The 19,199-nt window shown below is 42.5% G+C and overlaps 1 protein-coding gene across 12 annotated transcripts in view; it reads left to right on the top strand.

Annotated features, from left to right (window-relative positions):
• Positions 1-19,199, top strand: part of RALGPS1 (Ral GEF with PH domain and SH3 binding motif 1) — a 397,350-nt gene that overhangs the window by 30,286 nt on the left and 347,865 nt on the right. For 4 of the 12 annotated variants that reach the window (XM_049896597.1, XM_049896600.1, XM_049896599.1 and 1 more), the window contains 3 exons: positions 5,892-5,971; positions 7,033-7,478; positions 13,417-13,550. The exons of 4 other annotated variants lie outside the window; for them this stretch is intronic. In XM_049896597.1, the coding sequence (XP_049752554.1) occupies positions 7,411-7,478; positions 13,417-13,550 (202 nt within the window). In that variant the 5' untranslated portion in view covers positions 5,892-5,971; positions 7,033-7,410. Of the gene's footprint in view, positions 1-252; positions 3,151-5,891; positions 5,972-7,032; positions 7,479-13,416; positions 13,551-16,271; positions 16,491-19,199 lie in introns of those variants that run through there. 4 more of the 12 variants (XM_049896598.1, XM_049896601.1, XM_049896602.1 and 1 more) reach the window with 4 other exon arrangements.

The following is a 19,199-nucleotide window of genomic DNA, read 5'->3' on the forward strand; positions in this document are numbered from 1 at the left end:
TTGAAATTAGCCCATAGGCTGCGTCTTTAAAAAAAAAAAAAAAATTTTTTTTTTTTTTTTTTTTTAATGCCTAGAGTCTTGAGTCACGGCCTGCTCTATCTGAGCTAGATAAAGGTGCCTGGAGAGAGGCAGTTGGTGGGGAGGAGAGTTGGAGAATTGCCCTCCTCTGGGTACCCACAGCCCCTGTGGTCCCCCCCACCCCAGGCACTCACTGGATCATAGTCACACATTTACTTGCCTTTTCCCCACTAGGTTGTGAGTACCCGGAGGGCTGGGCCCATGCTCTGCTACCCTGGCGTTGTGCGTTTTGAGTAAATGTACTGAAAGAAGAGATTCAGAGTCAGGCCCTTTGCCATGCATGATCTCATTTAATCCTGTATCAAACTTACGAGGTTAGTGTTACTACCCATATTGTACAGAAGAGGAAACTGTAACTCAGAGACAGTGTAGTACGGTGTTTGGGAGTGCATACCCTGGAGCTACACTATCTGGTATTAAATCCTGGCTCTGCCACTTGCTGACTGTGTGAACTGGGGCAAATTATCTCACCATCTGTTCTTTAGTTACTTCATCTGTTAAATGGGGATAATAATAGGGTAATTGAGTATTCAGTGAGTTGGTACATGTAAAGTGCTTCCAACAGCACCCAGCTCAGAGTAAGCTTATATAGTGTTAGTAATTATTGTCGGTGGTTGTTGTTATCAGATTGGCTAAGGAACTTGCTGAAGGTCTTCAATCCAAGGCTGCTGAACTCTGAAACTGTGACGGTGTTCTATAGATATCATGCCCTAAGTGAATAGCATAGAGTAGATGGTTGATCTGTGTAAGTTGAAGCCAGCCTTATCTGTGTAAAAATACTTTAAAGCTCAGAAAAGACTTCAGTGAGGCAGCTGAATTCAGTAAATTAAAAATAACTTTTCCCCATACATCTGTGGTCAATTGATTTTCAACAGTGGTGTCGACAGTTAAATGAGGAAAGAATAGTCTTTTGAACAAACAGTGCTGTAACAACTGGAAATCTGTATGCACCTCACACCATATACAAAAATTAACTAAACATGGATCAAAGATCTAATGTAAGAGCTAAAACTATAAAACTCTTAGAAGAAAATGTATGTGTAAATTCTAAATATCTTGGACTAGGCGATGGTTTCTTAGAACAGCAAAAGCACAAGCAACGGAAGGAAAAAATAAATTGGAATTCATCAAAATTAAAAACTTCCGCTTCAAAGGACGCTATCAATGTCGAAAACGTTATGCTAAGTGCAAAGACAATGCACAGTATGGGAGAAAATACTTGTAAACTATATATCTGATAAGGATTTAGTATCCAGAATATATAAAGAACTCTTACTACTCAATAAAAAGACAAATAATCCTATTAAAAAATGAGCAAATGATTTGAGTAGACAATTGCCCAAATGGCCATTAAACGTATGTCAAGGTTTTCAACATCGTTAGTCATGAAAAAAACAAAACCAGTTGCCCTTGAGTAGATTCTGACTGACAGTGACCTTATAGGACAGAGTAGAACTGCCCCATAGGGTTTCCAAAGCTGTAAATCTTAACAAAAGCAGACTGCCACGTCTTTCTCCCTCAGAGTGGCTGGTGGGTTCGAACTGCCAACCTTTCACTTCACCACCAGGGTTCCTTTCACTAGTCACTAGGGAAATGCAATTGAAAACCACAGTGAGATACCACTTCACACCCATTAGGGTGGCTATAATAAAAAAGATGGACAGTAACAAGTGTTGACAAGGATGTAGAGAAATTGAAACCTTAGTCCATTGTTGGTGAGAATGTAAAATGGTCCAGCCACTTTGAGAGACAGTTCGGTAGTTCCTCAAACATAGAGTTAAACATGGTAATATGACTCAGGAATTCCATTCCTATGTATATACCAATGGGAATTGAGAACATATGTCCACACAAAAACTTATATTTGAATGTTAATAGTGGCATTATTTGTAATAGCCAAAAAGTGGAAACAACTCAAATGTTCATCAACTGATGAATGGATAAACAAAATATGGTATATTCATACAGTGGAATGAAGTACTGATTGATGCTGCAACATGGATGGATGTCGAAACATTGTGCTAAGTGAAAGAAACCAGACACAGAAAGCTGCGTAGTACATTATTCCATTTATACAAAATATCCAGCCTCCAAAATCCATTGCTGTCCAGTTGATTACGACTCATACTGACCCTATAAAACAAAGTAGAGCTGCCCCATAAGGTTTCCAAGGAGCAGCTGTTAGATTGAAACTGCCGATCTTTTGGTTAGCAGCTGAGCTCTTAAGCACTGCACCACCAGTGCTCCATGAAATATCCAGGAGAGGCAAATTCATAGAGACAGAAACTAGACTAGCAGTTGCCAGAAGCTGAGGGGAGTGGAGGATGGGGGGTGGCTGCTAACGTGTATGAGATTTCTTTTTGAGGTGATGAAAATGTTCTGAAATTGGATAGTTGTGATAGTTGCACAACTTAGTAAATATACCAAAAAACCTCTTCAAAAGGGTGAATTTATGGTATGTGAATTATATCTTAATTTAAAAAAAAAGGACTTTTCTCATTGTTAAATGTTAATTGTAGAAAATAAGAAAATAAAGAGACAAAAAACAGAAATGAGCAACCAGTATCCCATTGTTAATACTTTGGGGGTATATATGTCCAGACCTTTTTTTAATGTGTCAGTCTCAAAGTTGAATTGGTAGACCATTTTATTCTCTCTTTTCTGTCATGAGTGGTATTAGAATTAGAGTCCATAAGTGTGTTCTTTTTATTGGGTTTTTGTTTTTTTGTTAGTGTCTCCCCGTAGTTGGGTGCTTATGTTGAAAGCAGCATTTGGCTACAAGTGGAAACTGCACCATATTTAGAGTCCCTAGACCCAGGTTTCTGCTCTGACTCACATTAGGTTTGCAAGTTTAAGAGAGGCATTTAACCTCACTCTCCTCATCTGTAAAAGGGATAAAAAGCAAACAAAAAACCATTGCCATCAAGTCAATTCTGACTCATCATGACCCCGTAGGACAGAATACGAATGCCCTATAGCGTCTCCAAGAAGTGTCTGGTGGATTCGTACTGCCATCCTTTTCGCTAGCAGCTGTGGCTCTTAACCACTACGCCACCAGGGTTTCTGTAAAAGGTATAGTAATATTTATTTTGTGGTATCTCATCCACCAGAATGGCTAAAATGTAAAAGACAATATCAAATGTTGGCAAGGATGTAGAGCAACTGGAATTCTCATGCCTTGTTGAAGGGAGTACAAATAGAGTTTAGCCGCTTTGGAAAACTGACATCATCTACCGAAGCTGAATATAATACCTTGTGACCCAGTAGTTTCACTCCTAGATGTCTACCCAACAGAAATGCATATGCATATGAGTATGTACCAAAAGACATGCACAAGAATGTTCATAGCAGCAGTGCGTGAAATAGCCCAAACTGGAAACAGCCTTGGTGTCCATCAGTAATTGAATGGACAAAAACGTTGTAGTATACATCTGCAATGGAATATGGTAATCAATAAGAATGAATGAACAATTCCATGCAAAAGTCTAGATGAATTTTATACTGTTCAGTCAGACACAAAAGAATATATACTCTACAATTCCATTTGTATAAAATTTAAAAACAGAACTAATCTTTGCTGTTAGAAGTCAGAATGGTGGTTACCCTTGGGAGGTGCGTAGTGATAGAAGATAGTACGAGAAGCTTGTGGGTGGCTGGCAGTGTTCTCTTTCTTGATCTGGGTGCTGGTTACATAGGTATGTTCACCTTATAAAAATTTTTTGAGCTATACACTTATATTGTGTGTACTTTTCTGTATGTATTTTGTATATCCATAAAAACTTTGTTCAAAACACTAAAAAAAGCATATCAATTCTCTTGCTCTCATTAAAATTTATTAAAAATAAAGATGAAAAGTTTTTTGTATTAATGCATAAAATAGAATAATTTAAACATTTATTTCATCTAGCTCTTTGAAATTTGTTTTATGATGCAAATGATCTAGTGGTACATGAGAATGTGTCTTTAATTTGGAAATAAATACATTAGAGGTGCTTGCCTAATTTTTTTCAAAATAGTTGGTAATGATGGATCAAAAACTTTGGTGAGCAGTGGCTCAAGGTGTAACAAAAGGAAGTAGCTGAGCAGAGACCCAGCTGTGGGAAGCAGCCCAGCGAGTGGGTGAGCCTCGAGCAGTTATGTATTTCTCTAACTGGTTCGTTACTTAGTTACTGGAGCTTGAAGTGTGGGGCAGAGAGCGCAGGGTGGTGGTGAGACTCAAGGGCGGTCAGGCCTCTGGGGATCTTGGATTCTGTCCACCCAGGGAAAGGGCTGAGAAGAATGGTGAAGAGGAATCTCTGAATGGTGAGAGGATGAAGGGAAGGGGTTACTGGCAGGGTATCTGAGCAGAAGAAAGAGATGTCAGCAGAGTGGCCAAAAAGAGTAAGGAGATGGGAGGAGAGAAAGAATAATTAAGCTATAATTAGGGGTTGAAAGATGAATTTTCAGAAAGAGGGACTGGTGAGCAATGTTAAAAGCTACCAAGAAGTAGGAGAGCATTAGACTAGTAGACTCAGCAGTTAGGAGGTCCTGGTGACCTGGGGGAGCCCTGATGGTGCAGTGGAGCTTGGCTGCTAACCAGAAGGTCAGCAGTTCAAATCCACCAGCCACTCCTTGGATACCCTGTGGGGCAGTTCTACTCTGTCTTATAGGGTCACTATGAGTCGGAATCGACTCAATGGCAGTGGGTTTGGTTTTTTGGTTTTGTGACCTGGGAGGGAGCAGTGTGTACTGAGCTGTCAGGTAGGAGGTTCCCGAGGGGATGGGTAGTGAGAAGGTGTGGTAGTGAGGAAGTCAGCAGTGTCTGACTGAAAAACAGACTGGAGTTCAAGAGTCAAAGCTGTTTTGAAGAAAGGGGAGAACTGGTGATATTCGTAGAGGGAAGGGCTGATGGAGTGAAAGAGGCTGAATTTGTGAGATAGCAGAGTGACTGACCGAGGGAGAAGTGGAAGAGGCTGAATCACTGAGCCCAGGGTAGGGGCCATTGCTGGCTGTCAGACTTAAACCTCTTTCGCTGAAGTGGGAGAGAAGGACCAGGAGAAGATGCAGAAACATTTTGTGTGGAAGGAGGGACCCGAGGGAACTGAAGCCAAGACAAGCCTTCTCAGTGAAGGAGGCTGTGGGGCTGCCTGCCAACACTGGACAGGTGTGGATTGTGGCGTAGGGGCATAAGAGATGGGGTGCTTTTGAGTGGCCACCATGGCGAATACAACATGAGCCAGCAGTGGACTCTCTGCGGGTTCGGAGGTCCATCAACAGGCACCTCGTGCATAAATGCTTGCATGTGCCCCTGGGGCTGCGGACAGGTTGGCCCTGAGTTGGGGAGCATGCTAGACACCCCCTCCCTTGCCACACACTCATTTTTCAGACAGCCATGTGCCCCAGACAGCCATTTGTCTGGGCACTCCTGAGATCCTCTCTTGCCTGGCAGTCCTCGAGGCCTTGGCTGGTATTTTTTGGTTGGCTAAAATGCATTTCCCATGAAGTTAACATTATTCTTGGGGTTAGAGTCCCCATACAAGTCCTCACATGCTTATTTACCATAGCATGTGTCCAAAGCATATGAGAAAGGAGACGAGTGACTGAAGAGGATGCATCTATTTAGTTCAGTGATTTTAGGGCAGGCTTTGCTACCTAATAGGCTAATGATGATATCAAATATTGATCTATTGGGAAAATTTTTGACATTTCAAAAAACAGGTTGAAATCAGATGTTGTAGCGCTATATAGTTGGTCTGACCTGGCTGACCTTTGAAAAACAAATCTTACATATAGAACATTGATGTAAATCAAATTATTTTCCCCTAATTTTACAGCAGCTACTGTTCGGAAAGAGACGTGCTGGGATGGTATGTCCTTTTGGCCTGGGGATTTTGACGCCCAGCATATATTCCTGGTAAGTCAGTACACTGATCTGTGGTGACATGTGTCCTCTTGAGCAGATGGCCATGCACTGTAAGGTACATGCTGGGTATAGGTGAGCCAGGTGGTGTTCAGTCAGAGAAACTGCCTACCAAGTGGAGTCTGATGGGGCTGAGGAGTACAGAGTGGTTCTTGGGGCATCAGGCATCCTCAGTGGTTTTTTTTCTCACCAGATTAAGCTTTGGGGCTTCCTGTATTGGTTCTGAAATCAATGGTTTTCTTCTCTTTCTTTCTCACTCTCTCATGCTGCCACCCAGAAGGTAAATGTTCTGTATCTAAGTCCCCAACAGCTGGGGTTACTTGGGCAACCTCCTCCGTCTCCACCTCGGTGAGGTCTCCGGGACTAACGACAAACCCCTCTCACTTTTTCCATTTCAGCTCCCCTCCTCACTTTCAGCTGTCATTGCTTCAAACACTTGATCAGAAAGGGCAAGTTCACAGTGCTTGGCCATGTGGGTTGTGGAGTAAGGGAATATGATACGAATAAGACATGATCATTTTCTTCAAGGGACTGCAATCCTCTGGCTAACCTCTTGGCCCCCGCTCTTATTCTTGAGATTCTGCTCACCCTGTTTAATGATCTCCTCTAAAAATTCTTTTCTCCTACTCTCCAGCTGATGGGAGTGCTCCTTTCCTGAAACCCTCAGACATTTGTTTTAACCTCCTCTTGTGGCCCAACCACATTCCGCATTAGATATGTTTTTGGTGTTCCCCAGACCTCCTGTCTTACACCCTTGACTAGACTTCGAGCTTAAGGCAGAGGCTGTGTCTTGCCCATTATTGTATCCTTTTGCTCAATGCCTTACAGTAAGTTCTCAATAAGCGTTTCAGGGTTGAAGCCAACATGGACTCTGTTATGGTTCCTGGCATCCATCCCCTTTGTGGCCGTGGCAGTGGCCCTCAGATCTTGAGGTGTAACATAAAAGAATTTGGGAAGAGGCAGAGAGTGTTTCCCTGGAAGTTTCCTGGGAGATTTTATTCAGGTAGAATCACTCACAAAAATATTAAAAACTGAAATATTAAAATATTTTTCAGATTCTTCTAGTAGCCTCGCCCTGCTGTCAACCTTTTGTCACTGAAGAGGCAGCTTCTTATGCTTTGCTGCCCAGGAGCCCAGTCTTTCCTGATATTCTATGAATAACTACACCACAAGTACTTCAGAGAGTGCTTAGAAGAAGAAGCAAGTTACCTAAAACTTACATATTGGTGGGATTAGCTTCCCTAAAGAGGATGCTGGAAAGAACTGCTGGTTTAAAGCAAAGAGCATAGGAGAAAACTGAGACTCAGAGATAAGTAATTTTCCTGAGGTCACACACAGAAAGTAAATAGCAGAGCTGGGCTTTGAATATAGGTCAGTCTGGTTCTAGAACTGGAGTTCCTCTCTTCTGTCTGTGCTTTCGATTCTGATTAAAGATGGATCCCATGAGAGAAGCTGCAGTTGCCACTGCGCCAGAAGCTCAAGCAGCCCATCATGACCAGAGGTAAGGAAACTTCACCCATCAATAGGCAAAGACCAATGACAACACATTTAAGGAGACTTGGCCATAGAAGGTAGGGAAGACAAGCTTCACACTCAGCAGCAGCTCCTTTGAGGCAAGATGAATGGAAAAGATGCACAAGAACTTTAATTTAGAAGGAGAAAACTTCCAAAGAGACCAGATTAAAGTGTACCAGAGGCTTTCATGAACTAAAAAAATGTGATTTTTGAATTAAAAAAAAAAAAAAAATCAACAGAAGAACTGCAATTAGTGGTTTGGAAGGTCAAATGGAAGCAATATGTCAACAATCCAGAGCAATAATAAAAAGAAATGGAAATGATGAATTAAAATGTGGTATACACTTGGGGCCTTATCCAGGAGACCTGGTGGGTGAATGATAGGAATTCCAGAAGGAGAAAAAGGAACAGGTAGAGAGGAAATAGTTAGAAAAACAATAGAAGAAAAATTCACTGGGTTGAAGAAAGACTTGATTCTTCAGCTTAAATGGATTCATTCAGCTCACACAAAGACCAGCATTTAGACGTTTTCTAGTAAAATTCCTAAACTCCAAGAAGAAAGAAAATGTTTACATTTTTTAGGAAGAAAGGACAGGTTGTAAAGGAAAGAGGGTTAGGCTTTCATTGGGCTTCCCATATGCAACCTTGGAGGCTGGAAGGCAGTGGAAAGATGTCTTCAGACTGTTGATGGGAGAAAGGGACTGCATTCTTTTGCACACCCAGCCAAGACGTCAGTCAAATGCAGTTGCAAAAGAAACTCGTTTTCAAACGTGAGGACACAACATTTGTCATTAAGTCTACCTGAGGAAAATGTCCAGCGAAGCTCTCTGAACAAAGGACGACTGAAGCAGAGCAGAAATACTGCAGTAGGGGACGAGAAGAGTGTAGGAAACAGTGAGAAGCAGTGCATTTTAGTGCATATAGTTTAATCTCTATATGAAATTGGAATTGGATCATGAATTGGAATTATTGTGTGTTAAATAAGAATTTTTAAAATGGAAGGGACCCACCGTAAGGAAAAACATAGGCTGAAACTAAAAATTCTAAACCATCTCTACAAAACCTAAGACTTTGGGAGGAAGGATGAGAGTGGGGAAATAAATGTTCCACTTTTAGGACACTTAAATAAGCATTAGACAAATAAAACATAGAGGTCATAATTATTTGTATGTGTTACAGAAAGGAAATAAGGGTTTAGTTTTAACTGTTGGGGATCAGAAGATACATTAGTTATGACTAGGTTTGGTTGCATATAATAGACAGCCCCTGAATAACAATAGCTTAAACTTATAAGGGTTTATACCATCACACAAGGAAGTACAGAGGTAGGCAGTCTAGGATTGGTATGATGGGATCAAAGTCATCATGGACCCTGGTTCCTTACATCCTGCTGCTTTTCCATCCATAGCAGATCGCCTCCTGATCCAGGATTGCTGCTTGAGCTCCAGTTACCACACCAACATTCCAGAATCAGGAGGATAAAGGGGGAAAGAAGGGTGTTCCCTACCTCTTTTGAGATGCACTTTTAAAAAATCTCACACAGCACTCACATTTACATCTTACTGAATAGAACTTAGCCACACTGAGTGCAAGAGAGCCTAAGGTGTGTTTAGCTAAAAATAGGAATTCTTTTTGCTAAAGAAGAAAAGGAGCAAGAAAGGAACTTGGGATCTCTGCCTCAAAAGGTAATCACTAGCAGAATGCCAATTAAAACAATATCTTTTTCACCTTTCTAATTAGCAAAAAGCTACAAGGATTGATAAAACCAGTGTTAGCAGGTGAATTGGGAAATGGGTACTCCCATACATTGTTGGTGGGCGTATGAATTACCCCAACTTTTGGGGACCATAATCTGAAAATATCTAATATTAAAATATACCTGCAACCCAGCAGCTTACTTATAGGAGTCTCTCCTGCAGAAGTAAAACACTGATGCAAAAAGTGATATTTATAAAGATTTTTCTTTTCCAGCTGTTTGTAGTGGCAAAAAGCTAGAACAAACGGGAGCACCATCAGGGGTATGGTGTTGTTAGGTACCGTCGAGTTGACTTTGACTCATGGTGACCTCATGCAACAGAGTAGAACCGCTCTATAGGGTTTTCTAGGCTGTAAGGTTTATGGGAGCAGATAGCCAGGTCTTCCTCCTGTTGAGCAGCCAGCTGGGCTCGAACTGCCAACCTTTTGGTTAGCAGCCGAGTGCTTAACTGTTACACCACTAGGGCTCCTTAGCAGTTATTAGACAGCTATTAAAAAGGAACTATCTCTGTATGTATTTTTTTTAAAAAATTTTGTTGTTAAGAATATACACAGCAGAATATATACCAATGAAACAATTTCTACATGTACAGTTTAGTGACATTGATTTCATTCTTCAAGTTAGCTCTGTATGTATTGACATGAGGGAAGGCCATGGTGTATGAATAGACTTAAAAAGCGGATTGCAGATTAAAGTCTCCAGCAGGAGTTGCAAACTGGTGGCCCATGGTGGCAAATACTTTGTACTAGTATGTGAGGCACAGTATCAAATGTTTCATGTTATTTTCTTCTCACAACAAACTTACAAGGTAGGTGTTATTGATACTACCTTTTTTCAGGTGAGAAATTTGAAGCACAGAGAGGCTAAATAACTTACATGTGTTCCACTAGCCAATAAACAGTGGCCTGGGCTGGGACCAGGGCTCTAAAATCTGAACTCTTATCAGCTCTCCTACCTTGCCCACAGAGCTCTCTGTCTTCTACCCCTCCCACATCCTTTGTATGGCCCACTCATTGTTTTACGAATGTTCAAATTGGAAAGCTTTAAGTGGTTATCTTAAAGCTTTCCAATTTGAACTTTAGTTAGCCACAGGTCCCATTTGTCCTTATTCTGTTATACGTACAACTTCACTCTTGATGTGATCTGCCTGAGCCCTGCAGGCATTTGAGAGTGTGACCCTAGTCCCCTTTGTTGTATGTGTTTATGTTGCCTGGCAGAAAGACTTGGAAGAATGCAGTGATTATCTCACTGTGGGAAGAATACAGTGATTACCTCACAGTGGTTACCTTAGGTAAGTGGAAGCAGGGGTTGAAGGCTTTTTTTTGTATACCTCTACTGGGTTTTGGGTTATAGCAACAACATTGTGCTCCTTTTATAGTTTAAACAGAAAGTCCAATGACATATAATTTAAAAATAATAAAATATCAAGTAACGTTCCAGATAAGTAACTACACCTTCCTTTCTGTTCTTTTGAGATTGTCTTTATAAATGTCACTGTTGAAACAAGGAGGTGAGTTTTACATTTGGTGAGATGAAGCTTTAGGCTGTCAGCTGTGTTAATGTCTGGCATCCTCCCATTTGGAACCTCTCATTCTTGAACCCATACGTAGACAACAGCACAGGTCCTGCTTGATCAAGAGCGGGGCTCCGGCCCCATCATAACCTCAGAGTCAGAGATGGGAGACATGTGGAGCAGGGCTGCTCAGAGGAGAGTTCAGGATCCATGGAAGCCGTGGGCTGGGCTCCTGAAGCCAACTGTGTGGCCCTCTCACTGGAGGTCCAAGAGAGGTGACCACGAGGGTGGCCACAGCACACAGTCCAGTGAGGAAGACAGACACATAATTAATGGCAAATAAGATGAGTACTCTGGAGGAGAAGTTTGGGTGCTCTGGAAGCATGTAAGAGGAGGACATTATACATTCGGGGAATCACAGAAGGCCTCCCAGAGGAAGTGACATTTAAAATGAGACTAGAAAAGAGAGCAGGAAGAAGCCAGGAAGAGAGGAGAGGGGAAGGTTTCAAGGAGAAGAACCAGCCTGGCGGTGAGAGACAGTAGGGTGAATGTGGCCATAGGTGTGATCCAGCGACATTTTGGTACCAGTTCTGATCTCTGCACATCTCTGCTTCCTTTTTTGGGCGTATTTTCAGTGGAACCACTTCCAAGGCGTTGGGTGGGGGAGAGGCTGCGCACTCCCAGCTCAGAACATGCTTCCCACGTGGTGTGTAATTCTCAGTGATCTTGCTCTTGGGGAAGTATATATGGGTGGGTTGAGTTTCTGCAAGCCCTCCTTCTTCCCATTAGACCCAACTTTCATCAGTGATCTTGCCTGTTGACCCTCACCTGTGAGGATCACCACCCTGACCACTTGAGAGTGGTAGAAAGTAAGGACAGGGTGTGATCTTCAAATGGGGTGATTTCTTCAGGAAGCATTGCCAGAAGCCACTGGCTAGGTGTGTTTGAGATTGGTCTCTAGGGAGTCTGGGGAGGGGTTATGGCTAGAGGGATTATTAAAGCAAGCTGAGGCCCATCCTGGGATGGCAGCCTCCACCTGGGCCCTGCCTGAGGGGAGCCTGACTAGCTCAGAGAGTTGCTCTCTCCCCTGCAGGCATTATCATGAAGCATTTGCTCCACTTCTCCCTCCAGGGCGCTTGCATCTGCCAGAGCTGCCTACTCTCCTTGAGGTCCTTTTGTGTGGCGCTTGAGTCTTTTATTGGCAACAGAACCAGGCAGCTAGCTTTCCAAACGGGTGGTTTAAGTTTCAGTCTTGATATGATCTTGTCCTGTTCTTTGCCATATTAGGCTGGGGGAGTAGGTCATTCATTTTTATTGAGAACACAACAGACTATGTGCTGGGAACTGGGGAGACAATAGAAATAGTTGAGCAGTACTCTGTGCTGGCACTGTGATCAACACTTATTCCACAGAGGTGGCTTCAGTGTATGAACTTAATACATATAATGTGCTTAGACAAGTGCTTGGCCCCCAGTACTCATAAGTGCCAGCTGCTGTTATTAGTTCTCACAGCAGCAACATGAAGTGGCTACAGTACTAATACCCCCACTTTATAGAGGGGGAGTTGAAGCTTAGAGACACTTGCCTGAAGTCATGCAGAGCTGGGATTCAGTGCAAGTCTGTCTGTTTTCCAAGTCCCATCCCTCTCTGATCTGCTCGTAGCCTAGCAGGGAGATTCACAGAGAAAGCAGCAATTCCTTGTCAGAATGATGAATGATGAGTAAGCAGAGGGCACATTATAGGAAGAGCCCTCGAGCTAGCCTGGGAGGTAAGGGAAGCTTCCGAGAGGAGGCGACTTGAAGGATGGAGAGGGAGGGAACAGACTTCCAGGCAGCGGAGCCCCCTCACACAGTCTCCTCTGGCTGGGGGGTGGGGAGCACTAGTGCTCTCTGCACATGCTCAGCTAGTGATTAATCATTTGAGGGCGGGGATTAGGTGCTTATTCCAGACAGTTTCCTGGGACCTGGTTCCCCAGGCACTCTCATTGAGGAAGACCTCTTACCCCCCCGCCCCCACCCAACATGTAGCGTGAGGTCCTCTTACTCTGCTTTATGAATCCTCCAAGTTTCTTGGGGACACGTGCAAATGGCCTGGGTTGTAGATCTGGGATACTCAGGCCCCTCTTCATTGGATAGTAACAAATAAAGGAATGAAACATTATAATAAACCTATGATTGACAGGAAACCCTGGTGACGTAGTGGCTAAAAGCTACGGCTGCTAACCAAAAGGTTGGTAGTTCGAATCCACCAGGTGCTCCTTGGAAATCATACAGAGCAGTGCTGCTCTACTGTAGGGTTGCTATGAGTTGGAATTGATTTGATGGCATTGGGTTTTTTTAGGAAACCCTGGTGGCACAGTGGTTAAGGACTATGGCTGCTAACCAGAAGGTTGGGAGTTTGAATTCCCCAGGCACTTCCTGGAAAGCCTGTGGGGTGGTTCTGCTCTGTCCTGTATGAGTCAGAATCGACTTGACACAAATGGGTTGTGGGTTATGATTGAGAATCCAAGCTAAATAAGTTTCCCCATGACCCTGCCACCCCAACAGATCAAATTGTGTTTGTATTTGCCCATATTCCCTTTCAGTCTCTGTAGGACAGACATGTTTTTATAACCACAAACAGTTAAGCTCTTGGCACTAACCGAAGGGTTGACAGTTTGAATCCACTCAGTGGCACCTCGGAAGAAAGCCCTGGCGATCCACTTCCCAAACATCGCCACAGCTGGAAACTGTGGAGTGCGGTTCTGCTCTGGGATACAGGCTGCCGGGAGCCAGAACTCTACAGCAACGGTTTGTTTTTTAATGGTTGTGCATCTTGCCTCTTGCTTCCTTTAAAGCAGTTAGGCGGCTGGCCACAAGGTGGCACTGCAGCACCGGGCATCAGACCCCCAACCTCAGGTCTGGGAGCGGGCAAACCCGAACCAAACCCAGTGCGGTGGAGCCGACGCCGATTCCGACTCACAGCGACCCTACAGGACAGAGTAGAACTGCCCCGCAGAGGTTCCAAGGAGCGCCTGGTAGATTCTCATAGCGACCCTATAGGACAGAGTAGAACTGCCCCGCAGAGTTTCCAAGGAGCGCTTGGTGGATTCGAACTGCCGACCCCTTTGGTTAGCAGCTGTAGCACTTAACCACTACGCCACCAGGGTTTCCCTGGGAACTGGAGCGGGTCTTTAATACTCAGCTCAGAGTCGTTACAGTACTTGTCTGTAGAAATTCATTTTCATTTTCTCTCCTAAATGCTTTGTTGATGATTAAATGTTCTCTGTATTTATTTTAAAATAAATACTGAAGTGTACGGAAACTAGAAAGTGAAAGTGCAATGACATTAGCAGTTTAGTGTGTTTTTCTATGCTTTTATGTGTGTCCACGTGTGTATAAATATTTAAAATCATGTTCAAATGTCACTTTCTCAGTAAGGATTTATTAGGGATCTCCCCCCTTGAAGCTGTAACCCTGTCTCCTCTCACACTGCCTTTCCTCTTTTCCTGCTTTATTTTGTTCTCTATCACTTATCATCAGCTGATCCACTATATATTCTATTGAATGATTCATTTATTGTCTGCTTCCTCCACTAGACTGTACCGTGGACAGGGATTTCTGGCATCTTCTTCACTGTTCTATCCATAGCACCTAGAACAGTGCCTGGCATACACTAAACTTTGAATAAATATTTGTTGAATAAATGAATGGGATTGAATATGCCCAGAGTTTGAGGACATCTGTGTTAGTAAATATTGAGCTACCTCATCTTTTTAAACCACTGCTTAGCATCCTGTTGAATAGATGCACTCTTAACTGCCTTACTGAGACACGTTTATGTTGTTTTCCACTGTTTTTGTTTTGCAGACGGTGTAGCAGGCAGTGGCCGTGCTCTGGAATATACTCTCTGGTTGCCCGTCTGATGATTTCCTTGCTGTGTTCAGACTCTGGGCTTAGTACTTTACCAACAACATCTCATTTAGTCTTCAGAATAACTCTGTGAGAAAGGGGCTGTTAATAGCATCTCCCTTTCACAGATGAGATAGCTTTGTCTTAGAGGGAACAAGCCCCTTGCCCAAGGTTGCACATCTACCAAATGCCAGAGCTCTCAGAGGAATGCTTTCTGTATTCAGGATAGTAATTCATCATCTGTCATGTGATGGAAACCCTGGTGGCGTAGTGGTTAAGTGCTATGGCTGCTAACCAAAAGGTCGGCAGTTCGAATCCGCCAGGCGCCTCTTGGAAACTTTGTGGGGCAGTTCTCCTCTGTCCTGTAGGGTCGCTATGAGTTGGAATCAACGGCACCGGGTTTGGTTTTGGTTTGTCATGTGATATCACCAGCACCCTTTCCCCAGTTTATTGACTTTTTCATCGTTTTCATCAAGTCTTTTCTTATACAGAAATGTTAATGTTTAATGTAGTTAAATATTTCAATAGTTTCTTTGCCTTTATACAACACATAGAGTACTTTTTCACCCCAAAATTAAAAATTATTGATGTGTTTTCTTGAGCATTTTTAGAGTTTTTTGTTTGTTTAAATCTTTAATCTATGAAAAATTTATTACATATGTTATGGGGGAAGATTTTAAAAAAAAATCCTCCCCCAACCCTTTGCCATTAAGTCAATTGTGACTCACAGCGACCTTATAGGACAAAGTAGGACTGCCCCATAAGGCTTCCAAGGAGCATCTGGTGGTTTTGAACTGCTGACCTTTTGGTTAGCAGCCGAGCTCTTAACCATTGTGCCACCCCCCCCCCCAAAAAAGCCAAACCTGTTGCCATTGATTCCGACTCATAGTCAATTCTGACTCATAGTGGCCCTATAGAACAGAGTAGAACCGCCCCATAGAATTTCCAAGGAGTGCCTGGTGGACTTGAACTTCTGACCTTTTGTTTAGCAGCCAAGCTCTTAACCACTGCGCCTCCAGGGTTTCCGCACCTCCTCACCAGTGAATAGTAAATTGTTCCATCAACATTTGTGGAAGAATCCATTTTTCCCCACGGTTTAAAAGGCCGTCTTGATCATGTGTTAATTCTCATATATATTTGAGACTGTATTCTGGACTGTTCTGTTGATGACTCCTCTCTTTGTGCCAGCAACATATTCATGTATTGACTGAGGCTTCCTGAAGTAAAGGTCTTCTCGTTATACTTCTTGTTTGAAACTTCTTAGCTACTTCTGATTATTCTTCCAGATAGAAATTAAGATCAATTTGTCAGGTTCCAAGATGAATCCCCCTAGGATATGGAATAAACTTGTGTTTTATTTATAGATTAATTGGGGGAGAATTGATGTCTTTACAATATTGTCTCCTTATTCAGGGAAGTGAAATGTCTCCTCTTTGATTTAAATGATTTTTGAATTGTAGTAATTTTCTTCAAATGATTATTGTACATTTCTTTTAAACTTTATTTCTAGGGCGTTTTTTTTCCCCTTTTGTTTGTGGGCTCTTGTGCCATTTCATTTTCTAGCCAGTTATTTTGTTTATATGGAGGAAAATGGTTGATTTTATGGCTGGATGTCTAACACTCAGCTTTTTCTTTAATTCCATTTGCTTCATATTTTCTAGAAATTCTTCATATTTTCTGATTCATTGATGGCATCCTGCCCTGTATTTCAACACTGCAACAGATTTTTTTTTCTTCTAATTTTTTCTTTGGTCATTTCAATAATATTTGGAGAGGAGGGAGACAATGTGTAGATCCAGTTCGTCATCTTGAAACTATAATTTATTCATATAATTTCAGGTAAAATGTCATTTTTTTCTCTTGTTCACTTTTGGTACCTCCACTTGACTCTCATCCCCAGCAGCATTTGCCATGGCATTTGGAATGATCCACCTGACACTAGGTGGATGTTTTAAACTTCTGCTCCAACCTCGTGGACTATGTCCTTTATTCCTGTCTTTCTCACGTGTGGCCCAGACTTTTTACTTCCCCTTCTCCACCCAGACCTTGCCACCTGTTGCACTTTCTGTAGATGGCTCCTTCCTTTTTTGGTGGGAAGCTTTAGGTGTTCATTATGAGTATTAGGGCTTAGGGATAGGACACGATGGTATTTGTCAAGAAGGCCTAAGAATGTGGGTATCCTGTTCTACCAACCTCCCATTCCTGCTTTGAGGTTTTTCTGAGGTACTTAATCACGGAAGGAACAGCAGCAAAGGAGAATTAAAGGACCCTGATTATAAAATACCTGGTACTCTAATACAGGGCTGTCTGATCAAGATTGGATTACAGCAAGTGACCTGGGCTCACAGCCCAAAGGAGGCCTCCCACTTCCCATAAGTGTGATCTGGATCTTGGGCCCTTACTATCCTCTGGCTAGCAGCAGTGTACAGGTACCTGAAGGCCAGGTAGGTACACTAAGGGGTTCATGGGGGATTCATAGAGGGGCCAAAAGAGGGGTCCTGGTTCACTTCATAGATTCCACAGTGGGGAGTAGGAGAGAAAAGAGAGGGCTTTGAACAAGTGTGTGACCTTTTCGTCCTCTGTGACACTTCTGCTAATGAATGTGGCCTAATCTGTGTCCTAAACTGTTACTAGTCAGGTCAATAATTCTCTGACCTCTGCAGGGACTAGGAGAGAGGGGGAGAAAAGTAGGGAGGGATCCTCTGCTGCTTAGGTTGAGCTGTTTCCCACCCCATCCACTGTCCATCTTAAACGGTGTATGTTTATCCTACACCTAACAGGCATAAAGTACCTGAACCAGCACCCCAGAGCTGTAACCCTTAAATAATGGTTTTGCACAGGAAATGTCAAGGCAGCTGTTTTTAGGCCTGGTTGTAAAGAGTATGTGTGGGGAGTGCGTGGGATGTGAGATGCAGAATCCCTTTTTAAATATGTTTTGTCTTTTTATTTTGAAATAATTTTAGATTTACAAAAAATTGCAAATAGTACAGAGTGTTCACTTATATCTTTCACCCAGCTTCTCATTGTTGGTAGCTCACATAACCATAGTACAGTTATCAAATTAATGTAGGTACACTAACACAAATACAATACTGTAAACTATAGGTACGATACTATTAACTATAGGCGTTTTTCAAATTTCACCAATTTTTTTCCCTAATGTCCCTTTTCTATTCCAGGATCCCTCAATTTTGTTTAGTTGTTGAGTCTCTTTAGTCTCATCTAATCCTCAGCCTATTTATTCTTTTCTGTCCTGTTCATGACCATAACTATTCTTTTTTCTCTTGTTTTTTAATTGAGGTATAATTTATATATTGTAAAATTCATCCCTTTATACAGTCAGTGGTTTTTAGTATACTCACAAGGTTGTGCAACTATCTCTACTATTTCCAGAACAATTTTATCACCCTATTCCTTCCTCTCCCTGGCCCCTGGCAACAACCACTAATCTCTTTTCTATTTCTGTGGATTTGCCTCTCCTGTACATTTCATATAAATGGAATCATGTAATGTGTGGCCTTTTATGTCCATCTTCTTTCATTTAGCACAATATTTCCAAGGTTCATCTGTATTGTAGCATGAGTCAGTACTTCATTCCTTTTTTATGGCTGATAATATTTCATTCTATAGATACACTATATTTTGTTTATCCATTCATCAGTTGATGAACATTTGGGTTGTTTCTACCTTTTGGCCGTTATGAATAATGCTGATTGAACATCTCTTTACAAGTTTTGTGTGGAGACATCTTCAACAATGGGCTCAGGCATAACAACGATTGTGAAGATGATGGAGGACCGGGCAGGGTTTCGTTCTGTTGTGCGTAAGGTCACTATGAGTCAGAACTGACTCGACAGCACCTAACAACAGTATATATCTAGGAGTGGAATTGCTGAGTTACATGGTAACTGTTAACTTAAAAATTTTTTTGAAAAACTCTTTTGATGGTTTACAGAGCAAGCTAGTTTCTCACTAAACAATACACATTGTTTTGTGACATTGGTTGCCAAACCCAGGGCATGTCAACACTCTTTCTCGACCTTGGGTTCCCCATTACTAGCTTTCCTGTCCCCTCCTGCTTTCTCATCCCTGCCCCTGGGCTGGTGTGCTCATTTAGTCTCGTTTTGTTTTATGGGCCTGTCTAATCTTTGGCTGAAGGGTGAACCTCAGGTGTAACTTCATTACTGAGCTATAAGGGTGTCCAGGGGCCATACTCTTAGGGTTTCTCCAGTCACTGTCAGACCAGTAAGTATGGTCTTTTATTTTTCTGTGAGTTAGAATTTTGTTCTGCATTTTTCTCCAGCTCTGTCTGGGACCTTCTATTGTGATCCCTGTCAGAGCAGTCGGTAGTGGTAGTGGGCACCATCTAGTTGTGCTGGATTCAGTCTGGTGGAGGCTGTCGTAGTTGTGGTCCAGTAGTCCCTTGGACTAATCTTTCCTTTGTGTCTTTGGTTTTCTTCCTTCTCCCTTGCTCCAGACGGGGTGAGACCAGTGGAGTAAGCATCTTAGATGGTCACTCGCAAGCTTTTAAGACTCCAGACGCTACTC

The sequence above is a fragment of the Elephas maximus genome, chromosome 9 (genome assembly GCF_024166365.1).
Source record: "Elephas maximus indicus isolate mEleMax1 chromosome 9, mEleMax1 primary haplotype, whole genome shotgun sequence".
Taxonomy (NCBI): domain Eukaryota; kingdom Metazoa; phylum Chordata; class Mammalia; order Proboscidea; family Elephantidae; genus Elephas; species Elephas maximus.